General features: G+C 37.3%; 1 protein-coding gene across 10 annotated transcripts in view; it reads left to right on the top strand.

The window, feature by feature from the left end:
• LOC106879046 (apoptosis-stimulating of p53 protein 2) overlaps positions 1-15,538 on the top strand; it is a 252,795-nt gene that overhangs the window by 165,795 nt on the left and 71,462 nt on the right. For 2 of the 10 annotated variants that reach the window (XM_014928465.3, XM_014928464.3), the window contains exon 1: positions 5,451-6,884. The exons of the other annotated variants lie outside the window; for them this stretch is intronic. In XM_014928465.3, coding sequence (XP_014783951.2) covers positions 6,672-6,884 — 213 coding nt within the window. In that variant the 5' untranslated portion in view covers positions 5,451-6,671. Of the gene's footprint in view, positions 1-5,450; positions 6,885-15,538 lie in introns of those variants that run through there. 10 annotated transcript variants of the gene reach the window in all.

Below are 15,538 nucleotides of genomic sequence, written 5' to 3'. Positions count from 1 at the left end.
AGTTTCGGCTTGTGAGCATTGCCTTGATGCCCTCTGAAGGGGAAAATGTATGTCAAAACCCGTATAAACTGAAACCTGTTATGAGTAAGAAAGGAAACTTCGGCAGTTTCTCAAGACATGATGTAATGAGTAATGTAGGACTTCTAGGTTAGGTTACAAGTACGTGGGTGAAACAATGGGAAAATTTGGATGACATTATTTTAAAAACTAAATGAACAGTTACCTATGTGTTAGTAATATCGTAATAAATAGCATACATTGTTCTGTACATTTAAACAATAGAAGTTGCTAATATCCTATATTTACCAACATTGTATTCATTTAAACACCATCAGATTTCGCTATATATATATATATATATATATATATATATATGTGTGTGTGTGTGTGTGTGTGTGTGTGTGTGTGTGTGTGTGTGTGTGTGTGTGTGTGTGTGTGTGAACACATTCATACACATATATATCATATATACAAATCCACATACAGTCACATATATCGTTCTTGTCATTTATCCTCAGTTAAAATATTCTAGCAATGACTAGCTGCTTCGTCTATTTTTTTTTTTATCATATATCTATTTCTTGGCTTATATTGTATCTTTTATTATACATCTATACATTAGCTTACATTATTCAATAAGTCCTTCCTCCTTTAAGACGACTGGATATGTTTCGCTGGTGATTCGACGGCTATTTCCAGTAAGTAGATCAACCAGGTAGAAAGACTTATCTTACTGGCTCCTAACCACAATCTGTTTACGTTGTTGCTGGTGTCCCGTCGGCCATTAAGAAACATTTAGACAATATCTCCAAACTCATTTATAATTAGCTTCGACTAACAACCAGTGTTCATTAAAATAAAAGAAAAAGGAATGGCTAAAGAATTCTCCCAGTAATTTGTGGTTTATCAAACGATCAAATCATTTAACATGTTTGATTAAAGTTAATTGAAACGAACTACAATACAGCCTCTTTTCCTTAGATTGCTTTTCATTTCAACCTAATTAATAAGTACATGTTTGGAATAATAATAAAACTAACAAAAATAGTCGTTTTCGCCTCAAATTGAGTGTGGTAGAACGAAACCTGCTTTACTACATCTCTTTTTTTTTATCGTTTATCTTGGCTCAGTCATTAGACTGCGGTCAAGCTGGGGCACCGCCTTGAAGAATTTTAGTCGAACTAATCGACTCCGGTACTTACTTTCTTTTTAAACCAGGTACTTATTCTATGTGTCTAAATTACGGGGACGTAAACACAACAACACCGTTTTGTCAAGAGGTGGTGGGGAAGACACAAACACATATACGACAGGTTTCTTTTAGTTTCCGTCTATCAAATCCACTCACAAAGCTTTGGTCGGCTCGAGGTTGGTTATGGTAGAAAACACTCGCCCAAGGTTTCACATAGTGGGACTGAATCCGGAACCATGTGGCTGGAAAGCAAACTACTTACCACAGTCAGATAACACAGGAATATATATTTTGGCTGAATCGATTTCAATTATTGACTGTTACCAGGCGGTGAGCAGGCAGAATCGTTAGCACGCCGGACAAAACGCTTTGCAGCATTTCTTCTGGCTTTACGTTCTGAGTTCAAATTCTGCAGAGGTCGACTTCGCCTTTCATTCTTTCGAGGTCGATAAAATGTGCAACAGCTGAGGACTGGGGTCGATCTAATGGACTAGCCTTCTCTCCAAAATGTCAGGCCTTGTGTCTGTAGTGGAAAGAAATTATTCACTGGCGCTTTGATTAACATTCAGTTTAGGGGTTTAGACAAATGTAAATAAATTGACCGGAGGTGACGATAGAAAAACCTAATAATTTTATGTAAATAATCTGTGTAACATTAACCAATGTTTAAAACATGAATTAACAAAAACAACGCCACCACTCCCCGTCGGTTCTTTCTGTACAGCTCATTAGTCGTGCAGGATTATTGCATTGCTCACATGCAGTTGTGTTAGCCATCGCGCTTCGATATGTCACTATTGTGTTCGTTGTTGAATGTAGTACATTGGAACAGTGTACCTCAGCACCTATTTCGGAAACTACGTAAGATATCACTAGAAGATTTTATCAAGTTCCATCTTTCTGCTTAGCTCTAAAGAGGATGTTCTCAGAAAAGTTAAATTCTCAAAATGTCGAAAAATGATGAGGGGCTTTCTTTTCCCAAGAATATTTAAAAAATATTATTCACTAAACAAGACCAGAAATAGTATATTGACCGTTTACCCCAAACCCCACCTCAAAACCAAAAATGAAAGGTGAAATGATCACGTTTGAGACACCCTTGATCAAATATCTACTCTAATCAACGACAGCCTTTTTAGAGTTTCGTAATTAATGTAATTCAAAAAATGTAGAGTTGATTTTCTGGGATACTTTGACGTCAAAAGATAAATATAAATCAGACATATGAATTATAACTTAAGATGTTATCTAAAAAATTGTTCATAGAAAGCCTTAATCCTATCTAGAATTGAACATAGGATTAAGGCTTTCTATGAACAATTTTTTTTAAGCAGCTCCTTTGTGTATTTTGCTATCGGCAATAGATTTTATTTACTGTATTTTGATTGATTAAGCTTTTAATCTTTTTTCAATCCAACGCGCTCTGAGTTTCGTGTTTCAACGGTTATCAATAGTTTAATCTCTAGCTGGCAGAGCCCGAGTAATACTTAAATATTAGCCATCAGAAACTTTTTATTGTTGATGTTCAGACGCTGATTAGCCCCGATCGAACAGAATAAGGATCAAAGGCATTCCAGTTATGACCATCCCATCGTTTAAGGTGTTTCAGCGATTATGAACATTTTAATCTCTGTCTGCAAGAGACTAGCTAACGAGTAACCAGAAATTGTTACTGTGGTTTAGCACCAGATCAGATCGGATCGATCGAACATATCAACGACATTCCAACCATGACCACTCTCCTACCGTTCTCGCTATATTGTTCAATATGTCCTTTCCATTTTTAAGACGGTAGAGTATGATATGAAGGTGACTTCGCTACTATTTCTTGAGGTCAAGTGACCGCGCACAGGCTCCAGATCAGAATCAAAAATCGAAAAGATGTATGGTACAATATGAAATAACATGATTACTTAACAATTCGAGCAGCGACCAAGGTTCGATACCCAGTTATGTGTGTGTGTGCGTGTGTGTGTGTCTGTGTGTATCTGCGCGCTTGTGTTGATGGATATATGTGTATAGTACATTCAAGGTCTTAGTGATGACTAACAGTTTCAGCACTATAGCATACAACACCGATTTAGCAGATCAGTTGCTTATATATATTGGAACATTTTTGGCTGTGTTAGACTTGTACAGGGTCTGCAGCAGTATGTGTGTGTGTGTGTGTGTGTGTGTGTGTGTGTGTGTGTGTGTGTGTGTGTGTGTGTGAGAGAGATGAATGAGCAAAAACAAGAAAAGGACACAACCTCAGAAGCAGGATTTAATAAAGGTGTTATGAGTATAATATTTGAAAGAAAGCCGAAAGGACCTTTAACATTTCGGACGCTAGTTCTTCATCGGAAAAAGAAAAGTATGCGTGTGTATGTGTACGCACGTGGTCGCTTTGAGTAACTGGTAACGTGCAATTCAATACAACCTCAGCCATTAAACCAGTACTCTCTGAGGCTTGACTGGTGAGGACGGTTGCTAGACACCTAGCAGATCAAACACGTGACCTACTGAACAGGCTGAATTAACACAATGTAGTCATCGACTATCTTGCAGCAGTGCGCAGGGACATGGAAATACCCTATATGGTGAACGAGCAGGCTAAAATCACCTTGGGAGTGATGGACTCTTAATTCTTATCCTGGAGTTGGGTAAATAGGGCTCTTTAGCCGTAGTGGGAAAGATGTGTGTGGGAAAGGGAAAAGTCTAAATTCAAGCGCCTGCTGTCCTATAGATTCCTTTGATTTGGGAGGACTAGATGGAATAGCTTACTATAAAATCTGAGAGTTTGGTGTAAATTGCAAGTTCCCAATTGTGCATTAAATATATATGAATAAAAATGTAAATAAACACTGTACTTAGCCTATGGGATACTCTCTGCAGGACAACACTAAACTAGTTACGACTGGTTATTGCAGTCTCATTAGGAATTCGTACTACAAAGAGAGCACGCAACTTACTGCTTAGGAAAAGCAAAGAAGTCGTGTGCGTGTGGGGATGGTTGTGTATGTCCGTCCCTCTGTCTAAAGTAGTTGTTACCAGACTTTTTCGGGCTGCTTCCCCCTTGGCACTAAGTCGACATTCCTAGCACCATCACAAACGTAAACCACTCTCTGCAACTTAACCTAATTAATCCATAATTTTGTTGTTTTTTTTTTACATCCATTCGCCCCCTTTTTGGCCACCCCAATATCTCCCCAATTTTCTTCAACCTGAAGCTTTCCACCGCACTCAGTGGTTGCTTCCCAACCACATGGTTCCGGGTTCAGTCTCACTGCGTGGCACCTTGGGCAAGTGTCTCCTCGTGCCGGCCAAAGCCTTGTGAGTGGATCTGACGGAAATTTAAAGACGTTCGTTTTGACCCAAGTGTGTGTGTGTGTTGTCCCACTACTGTTTGACAACCGGTGTTGGCGTGTTTACAACCCATAACTTAGCGTTTTGGCAACAGTCTGCTAGAATAAGTGCCAGGCTTAAAAAAATAAGTACTGGGGGGTCGATTCATTCGACTAAAAATTCTTCAAAGCCGCAGTTTAATGACTGAAACAAAAGATATAAGTGAATATTTTTTAATGTTTCTTTTTTCTTGTTACGGCGTATTTTCATGTAAGTCCCATATCATGGAATCAACTACCGACGTAAGTTGAGATATGTCTGTCCTTTCATTCATCACGACTTATTTTTCGTAATTTTTAAAGGGGAAAATTAACAAAAAATGGCGAAAGTAAAGAATACGTACACCCGGTGTTTAGGGTTAGGGTTTACAGTTAGGGTTTAGGGTTAGGGTTTTTGCTATGCTGAAAACGGGTGGTATACGTATTCTTTATGTCCGCCCCAAAAAGAACGTTCCTTAGGAGTTGTTACAGAAAGACACGTTGGTGCGGCTGCAAGGTTGGTGCGGCCGCATTGCGTGTGCCGAGCAGGTCGCTTGTAAGCAAAACTTTCCGCACACACGCGGTGCATTGGAGAGAGAGAGAGAGAGAGAGAGAGAGAAAGGGTATTAATGTAGAGAGAAGCAGACATCTCCGTACCTCACTCTCAATTTTTTTTCCCACATCCTCTACTCTGCAAAAATGTATAACCGTTCTCTTAAATAAAGCTGTAGACATGCAGAGGGACAGACAGAGGTGGAATCGATATAAATGCGCGCGTGTGTGTGTGTATGCACGCGCGCGCGCACACACGCATAGAGAGATGAAACCAATTACATTCAAACATCTCTCGCTCTGTCTGTCTGTCTCTCTCTCTCTCACACCGTTTTCTTTATCATTCATTCTCTTTCTATCGAGCGCACATTTTCTATTTCGCGTTCTGTATCGACTTTATTTATTCAGTTAGCATATTTATATATAAATAAAAACCTACAGCCCGAACCCCATCCCATCCATATATATGTGTGTGTTTATATATATATATATATACATTAAACTGTGTTTATATATACGTGTGTATAATACACACACACATATATATATCCATTAGCAGTCAATGGCATCCACTGTCCGTTACTCAGAATTTCTTGACTGTTAAAAGTACTCCACATAACGTGAACATTCGTCCGCGCGCGCGCACACACACACATAATAGTGAGTGTAACATTGTAATCGATTGCATTAGAAAACAGACGACCGACACGTTCTCTTTAACCGACCTGTTGAGTTGCTGCTGTCACTGCTGCTGCTAATAATTTACCTGCTCGTGTCTCAGAGAACTTCATACTATCTTAGTTTTGTTAGCCGACTCTGTTCCCTTTCTCTACCTCAGCAACAGATACAAACTCAGGGAAGGCAATTTAGTTCCTTTCCCTAGAAACAAGCATGAGAATCCCTTAAACTCCCGCCGTTGCTTAGTAAATGAAAGGGAGAAGGAGGAGACTACGAAAAACGGGGACAAGGCAGGTCGTCATGATAGCAAGGTGTAGTAACAGCAGCAGTGCTGGATATATTGGCTTGCTGTTCAGTTGTTAGTTTAGCTTCTTTCTTCACTTGTAAATCAGCCATCAAAGATATAGGTTGTGTTTTATTAATATTATTATTATTTTAAGCATGAAGTAATAATTAGACGGCTGATTTTAAATTATGGTTATAAAACACTGATATAATGAACAGTTTAACAAAACTTTTTATAAGTGCCCTATAGAGTTTTAGTTCGGTTAAAACCTTAAAATAATACAGAAGGAATGAACTGAAAATAAGTTGGGGCTTTTTCTCCCCTATTTCATACTATCCTGAAGCTTTAGAAGGAAATCATTTTTATACATTTCCCGAGTGGTAAAAGAAAGAAAACAAAAAACAACAGAAAAATGTGCTTTCCGTTACTAATTGTTAAAACGATATTTTAGTTCAAGGAGTTAACGTTAAGGATTTTTGTATAACAACCTGTAGCAGAGAACAGGACTAGGCCAAACTTTTAACGTTTTATTGGCCAAAACTTGGAATACTTACTGAACTATGATAGTATCTAACGAACACTATTTGAGTCGTCAATTAAAATGTCCACCAGTCCTGTCTCCTCTCACCTGTATCCCGCTACTGTGCTGTCGTCACCTGGACATGTTACCGGCCATCAGCAGCAGCAATATTTTCAGCAACAACATCAACAGTATTATGTTGTCTCACGGCCTACAAACACGATCATACCACCACACGGTCGGAATATAGCCGCGCCATACAACTACAAACCTGTAGATCAGGGCAAGAATATGGTGAGTTAAAAACCTTATATATATATATATATATATACATATATGTATACACATATGTATATACGTGTGTTTATATTTATATATATATATATATATATTTACATATGTATATACGTGTGTTTATATATATATATATATATATATATATATATATATATATTTATATACATATGTATATACGTGTTTATATATATATATATATATATATATATATATATATTTATATACATATGTATATACGTGTGTTTATATATATGTATATATACACACTTGTATATACGTGTTTAAATATATTTATACATGTAGGTATATGTTTACATATATCCTATATAGATGATTTACACGTGAGTATGTGTGTATATATATATATATATATATATATATATATATATATATATATATATATATGGGTATGTTTGTAAAGGCATTCATATATTTGTACAGAAATATATGCCTGTAATGTACACACGCATATTTATACCAAAATATATACATATATGGGGATGTTTGTAAATAAATGTATACATTTGTATATATATATATATATATATATATAAAACCTCTGGGTATAATCATTTCTATTATAATATACAGACTAGAGAAATACTCAGTACACAAATTAATCATAGTAGTTATATACAACTTTTTATATATTTATTTAAAGTTAAAAAAGTTACACCCTTCTTCCATAACTGTCAGTAATGATCAGTCTCTACGACCAGGTGTGCATTTGTCTGTTTCAATATTCTTTTATGGCCAGTAATATTTACCTGAACAACACACCATTGTAGTCAGATTTGGGTGTAAAAAAAAGAAGAAAACCCACACACATACATATTACCTCGTTCACTTCCTTTTAAAATGTTTCTTTCACGTCGCCCATCCTCGTGTTTGTAATTTGTTACGTTGGTCGTTTTATACGTACAAATTTTAAAACTAACGTAGATACCATTGCTACTGTTTGTTTGAAAGGGCGAGGGTGTAGCGAAAGGTGTCAATCATTTCATTAAAATTTTTACTGTTTTCATCACAACCACCATGTCACTTAACTCTCGCAGTGCATCTAATATTTACGTTTCTCGTTTTCATACACACCTATATCGATTAGTTGTGTGAGTGTGTGTGAATAAATAAATAAATATATATATATGTGTGTGTGTGTGTGTAGACATACGGCGGAAGCCTCTTCGGCCCCAGTACTTGACTGATGCTTAATTTTATTGATTCCCTAAAGCAGGGGTTTTCAAACTGTGGTCCGCAAGGACAAGACAGGGGGTCCGTGGACAGCAAATACTTTTTATGGGCAATTTGATTTTATATATGTTTTTTAATCGAAATCTTTTAATTGACAATAAACCTATTCTGTTAAATACTGTTAAATAAATAAATGTAAAAATATATGTTATTTTAAGCAAACATTTATGTATAAATTTCATAAGCGTTTACCCTAAGGTAAAGCCTGAAATATAAAGTTTGAAAACCCCTGCCCGAAAGGATAGACGGCGAAGTTCACGTCGGTGATATTTGAACGCAGAAGATATACCACTAAGAATATTATCGGTGAATGCTATCAAAATTAGTCTGACTTTTTAATTGCTTAATGTTACCCCCCTGTTAATTGTTATCTAAAGGATTTCGTTTAAAGTGTTCCCAATATTTGGACACACAAGTCCCAGCATTTAAACAAAATAAGGTACATGCTAGAGGCATTTACAGAGGGTTTTTGAGTTTTTTTAAATTCCAGATTTACTGTGCTGCAAAAAGCCTCAAAAAGTATTGAAAATTTCTATTTACTCTATTGCTTTTGTTATATATAAATAGATAATTTGTTTGTATTGCTTTCTCTTAGTTAATGTAAATACAATTTAAAAACAAAACTCGTTATATTTAATGTAACTATATGAAACATAAACCTGTTTTCACCGCATTCAGTACTGCGTTTTGTCAGTTGAACAATGGAAGGGTTGAAAGGGTACCGTCATGATGTAGTTAGAGTACCTGTTGGCACACACACACACGCAAGGTTCAACTCAGTACTACAAACAGAACATTCGTTAATTTTGAACTGTTGTCTTTGCTTACTACGAGACGTTCCAACAAGAGAGCTTCCGCGTTGTCGCTCGACTGCTAGAAACAGAAGCTAAAATTTCCCTCAAATTAACCTACTCGTCTCTTAAACTGATACATTGGATAATCAATTCCAGAGCTTCTTGTACGGCTGTAGTGCCTTTGATCATATTTTTGCTCGATCGGGGGTGATCTGGGTTAAACGACAAGGAGATAGTCTTTTCAGGTAGATCGGTATGGCTCACTAGTATGTTTAAGCAACGTTGCAATTAGAAGTATAGCTGCGTCCAAAATTTATGTGTATGTCATCGGTAATTCCTTAAAGGATAAGATACTTGGAAGCCTATGCTGGATCCATTATCTGGGGGGTATCTGTTTTTGGTTAGCGTGGAGAGGCTGCTACACTTCAGTATTTCGTCACGATTTTGTAATGGCTATGAGTGCAAAACGATTAAAGGTAGCATGTTTTCTCCCATCATTCATCCACTCTGATAGCTGTTGAAACTATGTGACCTCCTTCTGCCTGTTCTGCCGGGCCTTGGAAGTTCATCGTAACAGTGACATGGGAAGCGAGAAAGCTTGTTAGTACTTGCCCAAGGTGTCGGCTCGAGTCATCGGATGGAAGAAAGGGTAACTTAATGTCTTTTTCGTAGATTGATTGCGAGGCGTATGTTCTAAAAGCCAGACTCGTGTGACCCACCTCAAATTTGAGTGGCTCTTTTTTTTTTTTTTGAACCACTGCTTTCCAGTAACTCAGACCCTGATTTTGTGTTTTATTAGACGCGAAGCGATTCTCTGGGACAGTTTTTGGAAAGAAAAATGTGCATATGTCATTTTATGCTGTGTGTATGTGTTGCGTACCCATTCTATATGTGCTAATATAGAGTGCTAGTATAATATTTGTAATACGCAACTGAAACTATTTTGTAGGCCAATTTAAGTTTTTCTTTACTGTTACTATCATGGTTAAGTGTGTGTACATTTTGTGTGTGTGTGTGTGTGCGTGTGCGTATTTGGTGCCTATATGTGGGTGTGAATTTAATGTGGTGCATATAGTTGTGCAATACATATATTGTACGTGTGTGTATATGTATGTATGCAATATATGTATGTAATACATATATTGTACGTGTGTGTATATGTATGTATGCAATATATGTATGTAATACATATATTGTACGTGTGTATACGTTTGTGCTTTTTGCTTAAATTTTGTAGCTTTTTTGCCTATCAGCATTTGTATTTCTGTGTATGTGTGTAAGTAGTGCTTCACATATTTCAGTTACCCCCATGTTAAAATATGTCAGCTCCCGAGGGCAAAGAAACACTGACACCCGTACATTATTTTCGGGTGTACAGCTCATTGAGAAAACTGAGGTAAAAGAGAGTTGGGCCAGGATTTTATAAGTTGAAATGCAACCAAGAACGATAACATTTTGGTCTCGATCTGTAGCTACGCGTTAACTCCAACTGGGCCAACCTAGGATCAAAAGTGGACAAACTTTGACCATTCCGTCATATTGTATATCAGGGACTGATTATATTGTTCAATGTTTTATTTAAGATAAGGTGATGTTTGAAATAAACGTAGCCGCTATTTTTACTGCTTTTGTTGATTCTGGCTGACAATCAGATGAGCTTGGACGAGCGGGACTTACGTCTTGAAATTGCTTGTGATATTTTTCTGAAATCTTGTCATTGGACTGCGGCCATGCTGGGGCACCGCCTTGAAGTGTTTTAGTCAAACAAATCAACCCTAGTACTTGTTTTTTTTTAAACTCTCGTACTTATTCTATTGGTCTGTTGTGCCGAACCGCTACATGAGATTACACAAACCAACACAAGTTGTCAAGCGTTGAGAGTTGTCACACGCACGCAGACACATACATATTACGACGACGGGCTTCTTTCACTTTTTGTCTATCAGATTCACTCACAAGATTTTAGTCGGCCTGGGGCTATAGTAGAAGACACTTGCCGAAGGCGACAAGTAGCTGAGAAACAAACTTCTTACCACACAGTCACATGTATCCAATTCATAAATTTCGAAGGGTTCTTCCTCAAATCGTAAATGTTCACCTCACCCTCTCAGCGGCACATTTATTGTTGATTGATAAGTAAAGATAAAAATGATAAGAAATGGAATTTGATCATTTCGAAAGTTGGTCTGCCACCTTCAAACGTCAGTTCATGTTCGACTGGATGGTGCTTTTGTATTATTTGTTCTCTCGTTGAACTAATTATACAGTTATAGTGCTAAGGGTTATTCATGTGTGTATGTGTGTGTGTGTGTGTGTGTGTGTGTGTGTGATAGAGATACATTTGAGCATATACCTGCAAAACAATATGGCTATTGTACTGGAATAGCAAAATTAGAGTAAAAGCCTTTACTGAAGCTGTCTGTGAAACTCAATGGAGATTTTCGGCTTCAATAAAACTCACTTTGTGGGGTGTGATATGTACGACCAGGGCTTTATAATGGGAAAGGAGAATAAGAATTTCTTGCCTTTCGTAAAACCACATCTGGTGATTCAAAGGCTAAGATTCAAAACTGCATCTCTCATTTCGCAAGTGCTGGAGCAGTAAACTTCACTATAATAATTGTTTCAAATTTTTAGCACAAAGCCATCAATTTTAGTGGGTGGGATTAGTTGATTGCATTCACTCCAGTATTTGACTGCTACTTTATTTTATCGAACCCGAAAGGAGGAAAAAGCGAAGTTGAGCTTCACGGAATATGAACTCAAAACGTAAAGAGAAGCAAGAAATACAGCAAAGCACTTTTTTTTCCAGGACTCTGGGGTTTATAGTGAGTCTTCTCTGTGATGTTTCGACCAGCTTGAAATAGCAGCTAAATATGCCTCAGATTTCACCCTATCATCTTGGAAACAGAAGGACATACTGGATAATGTAGTCAGAGATGGGGGAGAGATCCCCTTCCTTCAGGACTCCAGGCTGACTTGTTGCTAAATAAAGCAACAATAATAATAATTGTAGTGGCGGTGGTGGTATTTTCTTACGTAAGTACTAGTCCAGCTAAAACAGCCACAGCAAGATAAGTTGCTTCTTTGTTGTTACTCCTCCACATTGCATGTCATTTTTTCATTGGTTTTGTGTTGACATGATTATATATAGACTGTCATTAAATGACTGTCATTTCATATAATAATTTCCTGAGGATATATTTGAAAATTACGGACATTGACCCAGCGAGAGATATTTTTAAAAAGATAATCGGATTGTTGTTTTCCAATCGAACATTTGATTACACGTGGATATGAAATGAGTGAATCAATACAGAATAGTGTTGTTAGATTAAATTTCCTTTTTTAAAGTTAATATTTTGATAGGAAATAAAAAAATACTGTGCAAGCGTGGCTGTGTGGTAAAAAAGCTTGCTTCCCAACCATATAGTTCTTGGGTTCAGTCCCAATGCATGATACCTTCAACAAGTGTTTACTATAGCCCTTGGGTCCGACCAAAGCTTGTGAGTGGATTTGGTAGACGGAAAGTAAAAGAAGCCCTGTGTGTGTGTGTGTGTGTGTGTGTGTGTGTGTCCTTCAATACTGCTTGATAACTGGTATTGGTGTGTTAACATCCCTGTAACTTAGTGACTCAGCAAAGGAGACTTATAGCATAAGTATCAGGCTTAAAAAAAAAAAAAAAATAAGTACTGAGATTGATATATTTGAACATTTTATTACAAATTCTTCAAGGTGGTGCCCCAGCATGGCTGTAGTCTAATGACTGAAACAAGTAAAAAATAAAAGATGCTTCTATTGCTCCCCATATCACCTCCTTTGTCCCCAGTACTGCTATAAAAATTTTCTCTGTCTTCAAGAGGTGTACCACTCACTACCAGAAGAACTGACTTAAAGCCTATGAACTTGTGTTGAGGGAGGGGCTGGGGAGAGACCCCATGAAAATGTAAGGTTTCTGATTCCACAAGTAGTTTTAATATCCCTAATGTGTGTATATTTGAGTGGCATCCTACTGATTTGTTTTTAGGTCAAAGGTCAGCTCTTTGATTCTTGTTTTTTTTTTTGTTCTTTTTACTTTTCCACTGAAGAAGCAAAACACCATGAAACCAAACTACTTAGGAATTAGAAAAGAATTTCTCCATAACTGGTTCTTATTTTATTGAGAATAAAGTGATTTGGTCTTGTAACAAGACACCCTACCTCTAGCAAATCTCTGGTTTGCTTCTCCCATTAAAAGGGATGCAGGAAACTACTAAGCGGGTGGTTCAGAAACACCAATTAACCCTTTCGTTACTGTATTTATTTTGAGATGCTCTGTTTTCTTTCAATTACTTTAAATATAATAAAGAATTTAGTAAAATAACTTAGTTATCATTCAGCTAGTGTTAGGAACATAAATTGTGACTAAGATTTGGTGGAAGATTTTAATTCAAAACTTATGAAACCAAGACATTTGTACTCAGAGCCAGAGCCGGTTTCAGCCGGGGTTGGTAATGAAAGGGTTAATGGGGCTGGGGAGGAAGGTAGTGGAAAATTTGAAGCTGGTCAATGACCAGGAATTGTATAGGGAATGGGTTATGTCTCTTGTGCGTTCATGGTCTTTTTGAGCTATGAATTTTGATGAAATTTATTGAATCTCAGAAAGAAGAAAGAAAGACAGTCTGCTTTAGCAGGGATGGAATTGAGAATAAAATTCCAGAAAAATATAATTAAAAAATAAGTTGGGAGATGGGGGACTGCTAAGAGGGAATTTCATATTCATGATATCAGCATTGAAGGATATTTGGTATTTGTTTTAAGTTTTTACTACTGGCTCTCTCTCTTTCTCTCTCTTTCTCTCTCTCTCTCTCTCTCTCTCTTTCTCTCTCTCTCTCTCTCTCTCTCTCTTCTCTCTCTCTCTCTCTCTCTCTCTCTCTCTCTCTCTCTTCCTCTCCTCTCTCTCTCTCTCTCTCTCTCTCTCTCTCTCTCTCTCTCTCACTCTCTCTCTCTCTCTCTCTCTCTCTCTCTCTCCTCTCTCTCTCTCCTCTCTCTCTCTCTCTCTCTCTCTCTCTCTCTCTCTCTCTCTCTCTCTCTCTATATATATATATCTGTTTGTGTAGTGCAAAGGTTACAAAAAGAACAACACAAAGATGAGGTAAAAAATAAACAGTGTTGATATTAGCCTGATGCTCAGAAAGTGGAGAAAAAAGAAGGAAATATCTTTTACCATACTCATCTTCCAAAGAATAGGTGAGAAGAATGTGTGGGATGAAGCTGTTTGATAAGAGGAGGACTGAGGATTTGATGAGTATGCTGAGGCTGGAGGAATCGTTGGCAAGGGCGAATGGAGTGAGGTGGTATGTGCATGTGTTGAGGATGGATGTCTGAGGAGGAAGATTGCATTTGAGGCAAATAGAGCGCGAAAGCAAGGGAGACCACGGAAAAGGTGGAGAAGATTGGGAGGGTTGGTTTGAAAAAGGAAGATGCCCAAAACAGGGTGAAATGGTGTGAGGACAGTTGCTATGTTAGTGAGGTAGATCCAGCCACCCCTGTTTACAGTGACAAAACCCAAATTAAAACACTGGATGATGATGATGATGATGATTAGAACAGAGAAGGAAAATAGGAAAAATTGAAATGCACACATGTCCAACCATCAGAACATGGTAATAAAAATAAAAGAAGTCATTATTTTGGTAGCAAGCTGACAGAATTGTCAGCACACCAGACAAAATGGTTGGCCTGTCTTTGTGTTCTGAGCTAAAATTCTACCCAGGTTGACTTTGTCTTTCATCCTTTCGGTGTCACTGAAATAATTGCCAGTCAAGTACTGGGATCAATGTAATTGACTAGTTCCCACTACCAAAATTTTAGTCCTTGTGTCTGTAGTAGAAAGAATTATTATTAAGGTTAATTAACACCATCCTTACCCAAAAAACATGCAACAATGATATCTACACCGTCTCAAATGTCAGCATGAATTACCTTAGCTTGGATTAACTGAGACGGTATCTTAATTTTTTTTTTTTTTAATCCTGCAAAAATTAATTACAGTTAGAAAGTCTACAAAAACTCAAATGTTAGTTCCCAGGTGAGATTGTGGGACTGACAAATCCCAAAGACTCAGTCTTTCATTCCATATAATAATGTTGAGAAATACATTTTAAAAAAATGCAATCTTTAACACACACAACTCCTGTGGACTAAAAAGATAGGTTTAGTTGGACAAAATAAACGAGATCTCTGTCAGGACTTCAACCTGGAATATATCTAAATTTGAATAGTTTTCTATTTATTGTTCTCTCTCTATCTCTCCTCTTCCACATCTCTCTCTTTCTGTGTGTACACACACACGCACACACACACAAAGTATGCAAGCATGCGAAACACACACACATGTGAGCATGCACACATACACATGCAGACATATAGCTGTGTGGTTAAGAAACTCACTTTGCAACCATAAAGTTCTGGTTTCAGTCCCATTGCATGGAACTACAGTAGTGGTGTGTGTGTGTGTGTGTGTGTGTGCACGTGTGCATGCATGTGTGTCTATGAGTGTGCAAATGTGCATGAATTTTGAAATTTCATGGGTTTTTTTTTTTTAACACAATACTGAATGGTCTT

The sequence above is a fragment of the Octopus bimaculoides genome, chromosome 7 (assembly GCF_046866305.1).
Source record: "Octopus bimaculoides isolate indiv1 chromosome 7, ASM4686630v1, whole genome shotgun sequence".
NCBI classification, from domain to species: Eukaryota; Metazoa; Mollusca; class Cephalopoda; order Octopoda; family Octopodidae; genus Octopus; species Octopus bimaculoides.
This window is presented reverse-complemented; position numbering and strand designations above follow the sequence as displayed.